This window comes from Etheostoma spectabile, chromosome 1 (assembly GCF_008692095.1).
Source record: "Etheostoma spectabile isolate EspeVRDwgs_2016 chromosome 1, UIUC_Espe_1.0, whole genome shotgun sequence".
Lineage (NCBI taxonomy): Eukaryota > Metazoa > Chordata > Actinopteri > Perciformes > Percidae > Etheostoma > Etheostoma spectabile.
In genome coordinates this window covers 17,083,418-17,090,039 of record NC_045733.1, presented here as the reverse complement: position 1 = coordinate 17,090,039, position 6,622 = coordinate 17,083,418, and the positions used below count along the sequence as shown (strand labels likewise).

The 6,622-nt window shown below is 42.6% G+C and overlaps 1 protein-coding gene across 3 annotated transcripts in view; it reads left to right on the top strand.

Moving 5' to 3' along the window:
* fbn1 (fibrillin 1) overlaps nt 1–6,622 on the top strand; it is a 71,781-nt gene that overhangs the window by 52,317 nt on the left and 12,842 nt on the right. For all 3 annotated transcript variants that reach the window (XM_032535210.1, XM_032535342.1, XM_032535280.1), the window contains 13 exons: nt 27–194; nt 1,590–1,658; nt 1,768–1,893; nt 3,005–3,127; nt 3,226–3,384; nt 3,473–3,544; nt 3,628–3,753; nt 3,922–4,044; nt 5,013–5,138; nt 5,235–5,351; nt 5,443–5,568; nt 5,653–5,772; nt 6,463–6,588. In XM_032535210.1, coding sequence (XP_032391101.1) covers nt 27–194; nt 1,590–1,658; nt 1,768–1,893; nt 3,005–3,127; nt 3,226–3,384; nt 3,473–3,544; nt 3,628–3,753; nt 3,922–4,044; nt 5,013–5,138; nt 5,235–5,351; nt 5,443–5,568; nt 5,653–5,772; nt 6,463–6,588 — 1,581 coding nt within the window. The remainder of the gene's footprint in view (nt 1–26; nt 195–1,589; nt 1,659–1,767; nt 1,894–3,004; nt 3,128–3,225; nt 3,385–3,472; nt 3,545–3,627; nt 3,754–3,921; nt 4,045–5,012; nt 5,139–5,234; nt 5,352–5,442; nt 5,569–5,652; nt 5,773–6,462; nt 6,589–6,622) is intronic.

Here is a 6,622-nt window from a genome sequence, read left to right as displayed (position 1 = left end):
GTGTGTGTGTGTGTGTGTGTGTACAGACACGCGCTCTGGAAGCTGCTTCCTCGATGTTCGTTCCCGAGGAGATGCATCAGAGAGTTTGGACTGCTCCAATGAGATCGGAGTTGGTGTTTCCAAGGCATCCTGCTGCTGCTCCAAGGGCGAGGGCTGGGGAAATCCTTGTGAATTATGCCCCTTTGTCAACTCAAGTGAGTCGATAGAATACATTTTAGACTTTGCATGCAATGTGCATGCATATTTTTATGTTTCACTTTAATTGCAAGGTTTGTGAGCGCTAGCCGGAGACATACAGAGATGACATATCACACATCCTGGCAGCAAGTTATATAGCTAAGGGATGTTCTAAATATATATCCCACCTAAGTCAACATAAGTAGTTAATTTAGTGCTATGCATTGAAGATGTTAATACGTATAGTCACCATAGGATCTGGTGCACTTTTTGCAGTTGAATGGGCAGGTTTTTTTTTATTTTAAAGGTGGCTGTAAATGTTGTTTTAATAAGTTGCTATATGGCAAGTAATTTAGGTGTCAGTGGCTTTGATTAATAACCCTGTTAAATCCTTCTATTAGCCGTTTGTACCAGAGTAACTCAATTAATCAATTAATCAGTTAATTGGCACCTGTTGCCCTGAAGTCTGGTTTAAAGTTGGAGTCTGCAATTCTAATTCAATATACTTTTTGTCGAGTCCAGAGAATATCTCCTTGTCATTCTGGGTGTGCACCGAATAAAGATCCGGTGTTCATACACAGATCTGGCTCTGTAGTTTAGAAACAAACAAAGTGGCTCGGACAGAGCCACACAACACTATTCTGTTCATGCATGTGCACAAGACAGGGATAAACAAAGAGAAAGGCAGTGTGAGCGAGAGGGATGGTAAATCATACTAACGTTCTGAAGGAGCACTGACGGGAGGGGTCTATTTGTTTGGGTGTTGAGTTCAAATATCAACAATTTTTCTCCAGAATTACAGACTCCACCATTAAGGGTTTGTATTACTATTTCAGCTAGCAGTAATATGAAAAGTCGTAACCCAAGCACCAATATGTAAATGCTCAAAAATATAAATTAGGATCGATAAAATGTGATTTAGCTGCTCTGCCAACATACAGGCTACATTCTGCCGGCTCTTGTCATGCAATGAGTGTGCGTTTGGTGGAATTTTGTTGCTGGTAAGGATGAGAAAGTTTTGTGCAACTGACTTGAAATTACGAACAGATGGTTCAAAACATTACAGGGAATGACTCATCCTGCTTTAGCTTGAGAAAATGCTTGCTTCTTTGACAAGAACAAAACCATTTTCTTTTTGCTAGCTGTAGTCATGTCTGGCCCACTGGGCTCTGTGGATAACTCTGAGATCTGATGGCTGATCAGAAAAAAAAAACACAACAGAGAGTGACAGGAAACCAATTGAATAGCAGAAACATCTTTTTAAGGCACAAAACCATTTGGCCATGTGTCTTAACTCAATGTTTCACCATCAGCCAATCGTTAGGGTCAAATCCTCAAATAAAACAGCCATTATTGTTGTTTGTATGTCATGTCATTGTTTCCCTTTAATGTTACTCGGTGCTGTGTTACAGCTGAGTACAAGACACTGTGTCCTGGAGGAGAAGGCTTCAGACCAAACCCCATCACTGTCATCTTGGAAGGTCAGACAGCAACATGCTATCATGCGTGTCAGGTTGCCCCTGTGCACAATTACAGACACTTACACAGATAACGCACACCCACCCACTGTTTCCTTTCTTTCTCTGGCAGACATAAATGAATGCCAGGAGCTGCCAGGCTTGTGCCAGGGAGGACAGTGCATCAACACCTTTGGCAGTTTCCAGTGTGAATGTCCAAGAGGCTACGCCCTCAACATAGATACTAGAGTCTGTGAAGGTACGCAACACACACATGTATTTGTATGCAACCCCACAGACACATGAACACACAGGTGACCTAGTCCTCTTTAGCTCTTGCCTTGGGACTTTTCAGTGGAAAGGAAATTAAGTCCAGCCGTCAAGGCCTTTGTTCAGGGAGGACACACAGAGAGAGACAGAGAGAGAGAGAGAAAAGCACTGAGAGCAAAACGACAAAGAATTATTGGACTCTTTTGTCCCATAGACAACACTGCAGCTCATTCTAGCTCAATATGTCTCTGCTTTAGTTCCCCGTCTGTTGTTAACCCAGCAAAGCTCAGTCAGGATGATGAGACAGCTGAGTGCCTAACTGTGTCCAGAGGAGCGAGGCTCTAATGTGGTCAGCCCTCTCCTCAGGGAAGTACACCGAGTCCCCTGTAGACAGGCCAGAGATGACGGAGGGAGGGCGAGATGGAGGAATGAAAGATGGGATGAAAAAAAAGAGATAAATGAGGAGGGTGTTTAGAAAAGAAAAACGGGAACAAAGAGAAGCGAGGAGAGGAGGGGGCTGAGAGTTAGACAATGACATGTGGCTGGCGGCATTTTAATTAGCGTGTATTTGTTGGCCAGGACTACAAAAGCGGGTGTCTGCTCTATAAAGTCCAGGACTGCACATCCACTATGTCTCTAGTCAATCAACAGTTCAGCTGTTAGCCGGGCTGGAAGGGACAAGGAAAAAAATCTGGCAGAAATGTTGGTAGAGAAAGAATTTTAGTATAGAAAGTATAGGAAACCTATTAGGAAAATTATTATTCATAGGAATAGAAGATATTAAAAAACAAATTCCAGCCTGTGTCTTTCTGTAGTTGTGGCAGTGGTAATTTTGGTTGTACAACATGTTCACCTAAGATGATGATGATGACATTGGGGGTTATTGTACACCTACATAGTAACACACAATGTATATGATAATAATGTTTTGTAGAAAGATATTCAGTATCTCGATATACCCTTGTTGCACTCATTCTACCTCCTTTAAGATATCATGTAGTCTTTTAAGATATAAGTTTTAAAGAAGAAAAAAAAACGTTTTGTAGCACCTCAACTGAAGGAATGTACTAATTTTTGTTTGTCCTTCTCTCTGTGTGCAGATGTCAATGAGTGTGAACAAACAGGTATCTGTGGCCCAGGCCAGTGCTACAACACCATTGGGAACTACACCTGTATCTGCCCTGTGGACTACATGCAGGTCAATGGAGGAAACAACTGCATGGGTAGGTCTGCATACCGCACTCTAATAACTGTATCATTGGTAGGAAAACGCTTTCATGTAGTGATATTTTTGCGTTCTCTTTCTGATAAACACACAAAGACATGAGGAAGAGCTACTGCTACAGGAACTTTTACTCTGACAACGGGACATGTGACGGAGAGCTGACCTTCAACATGACCAAAAAGATGTGTTGCTGCTCCTACAACATTGGCCGTGCATGGAATAAACCCTGTGAACAGTGTCCTGTTCCCAGCACCGGTGAGATCTCATACACACATATACTACCACACATATGTTTTGAACATATAAGGAGCTAAAAGGGAACTCGTGTCTTTTGTCCACTCAGACGAGTTTGGGATCCTGTGTGGCAGTGGGGGACCAGGATATTACATCGACATCACCACTGGACGGGTCATTGGTAAGATTTCCCCATTCAAAGGTTTTTGTGATTGAAAAGGAACATTTGTTTTGTTCTCATCTTGTCTCCTTCTCATGTGCTAGATATTGATGAGTGCAGGGAAATCCCAGGAGTGTGTGAGAATGGCGTGTGCATCAACATGGTTGGCAGCTTCAGGTGCGAGTGCCCCATCGGTTTTGTCTACAACGACAAGCTGTTGATTTGCGAAGGTAGGCCTGCACTCCACTGAAGTTTAACTGAAAGTGATGCCAAAATGTAAAATGCTGTGAATTCTTTCTAGGTTTTTAGAGTAAATCAGTCTTTTTACATGTAATTCCTCTTTGTAAACGTGTCACCATTAGACGACTGTCTTTGAACATCTCTGTACCTGTTGTTAGATATTGATGAGTGTCAGAATGGGCCGGTGTGCCAGCAGAATGCAGCCTGTCTGAACATGCCAGGAAGCTACCGCTGCGAGTGTAAACCTGGATATCGCTTCACCCCCACTGGACAATGTCTAGGTAAGGCTGTAGTGGTGATAAGCTGTAAAGTGGTGAAAGGTATCCCTCCCGATTATGCAGTACATTACTGGTGCTATGCATGGTTGTCACTGTTCACTCAACCCACAGCATTTTTGTCAGTTCCCCATGACCTCGGTGGAGATTTTATAGAATTGGTGGAAACAGGATTAGAGACAAGATTAGAGTAAGAAGCCAAAACTTTGTGATTTCTTCCATGCAGGTGACGTAGACTTTGCTTCATCCTCCTGTGGCACGATGCTGTCTTGGCTCCTCAACCTATTGTTTCAAACCCACTCACATGAAACTCTTTGAACTTCACATTCTTGCCAGTTAGTAAGCCACAGATAAAGTACCAGAGACAGCACAATGACAGTCAGGCTAAGGAGGAATTCTTTGAGGTGGGCTTGTTATTAAGGAAGAGAGATTGTGAAGCATGTGTTGAGCTGTTGAACATGTGCTGCTGTATATTGGAAACATATCACTTTCAGACTGGAGAGTCCTCACCGATAAGCAAATGTTAAATCAACATCCTGTTTTGCTTCCTGCTTTTCATGCGAGTCCTAACAACAAAACATGGTCGGACTCCAGCGAGAGAAAACAGAAACTGTAGATGGAGACAACTACCTTACAAAAATGAAACATTGCTTTAAGACGTAATGACGAATGGAGTATTTAAAATTGGACAGGTTTTTGACTTGAAATAAATAATTATGATGTTACTCCTGTATCATGAGTGTATGAGCAGAATCACATTACAAGATGAGGTTAAAAGAGTTAATGGCCAGTTTTGTGTCTTATTAAGAAGAATAAATAAAAGCCCACATTACTGATTGTTAGTGGCTAGCGAAAAATGTCTAAATAGTAATTAAAGGGTTTGATTGGCTCTCCCCGCATTTTACCACTGTTCATTGATAGTTTTTGTGGTTTGAGTTTCATACAGTTTGTCAATTCTTTTCCTCGTTTATCAGACCGTAATGAATGCATTGAGAACCCTGGTATATGCAATCCTGGTCAGTGCATTGACACGCTGGGGAGCTACCGCTGCATCTGCCCCAATGGCTTCAAAACAACACGGGACCAGTCAATGTGTGTCGGTAAGCTGTGCTGGTTCCTATCAGTTCTCACTTGTGTTTGACGTGAAATGTGAGTGCTGTTTGTGGTAAAGCTGTGATGATGCTCTCTGGTTTCAGACGTGGACGAGTGTGAGAGACAACCTTGTGGCAACGGGACTTGTAAGAACACAGTTGGCTCCTATAACTGTCTCTGCTATCCCGGCTTTCAGAACTCACACAACGGTGACTGCATAGGTACGTGCGTCTGAATGTGAGTTAGTAAAAGAGAAAAAGCAAGAGAGTTATAGTCTTTGTGTGATAAATTGTTGTGTTTGTTTGTAATCAGATGTCGATGAGTGTTCAACGCAGAGGGGCATGTGTCGAAATGGGCAGTGTGTGAACACCATAGGCACCTATCTCTGTGTGTGTCATGACGGCTATGAGCTCACCTTAGACGGCAGACTGTGTGCTGGTAGGGAGCCATCATTTACTTTTTTATGTTTATCTTAATGTTATACAGTAGGTATGTTTTACAGTGTATTTCTTTTTTTCTCAGATATTAATGAATGTGCAGTGAATCCAGGCACATGTGGTGCAGGAACTTGTCTGAATCTGGATGGCTCTTACAGGTGTATCTGCCCACCTGGCTACTATCTCCATGAGGAAACCTGTGAAGGTACGGCAGCCTAAAGTCTTTTCAACATCATGGTCAATAAATATAAGCCAAAACATGAAAAATAAAAACAGGAATTTCTGAAGTGATAAGATATCTACACATTAGGATTACCTCAATTTAGAGAACACCTGCTTACTTGTAACATGCTCACACACACGGACATATGGACATGACACACATCACAGTTCTGCTGAGGTGTACAAGAAGAGAATAAACTGCCTCTTCGCCTCAGCCTTGCCTTGCGACTACAAAACACCCCTCTTCTGCCTTTCACACGTGGGAGTGGACCCAAGCCCGAACACTTGGATTGTTTATACAGTGAGGCTGATGAAGAGATTTTCGGCAGACTTCAACACATTCCTGCTTTGTGCTCTGTTCCTGGAAGCAGGGAGGAACAGTACTGAACTCTCAGCATCAGTAACGGCAGCAGCTGGTCATTAAGATGAGCGAACATGTGACATGAAGGCAATAATACGCCTTTATCCAACTATCCATTAGTGTGATTACGTTCTGTTTTATCACATTTGGATAGACCATGACGTACTTGTATGACTACATCCTTGCAGCTTTGACAATAGTTCAAGGAAAAATGAGATGTCAATGAAGCACAGCAGGGGGAGGAATGGATTTTGATGGATTTGATTTGTAAATATGATGAGGTGGTTGATGCTGTTCCTCTTTGTGTGTCAGATATTGATGAGTGCTCCCAGTCACCCGAGATCTGTACATTTGGAACCTGCTCCAACACTGAGGGAAGCTTCACCTGCTTGTGTCCCGAAGGCTTCCAGGTTTCTGCCTCTGGACGCAGATGTTTAGGTAATTGTGAGTGTGTGTGTGTGTGTGTGTGTGT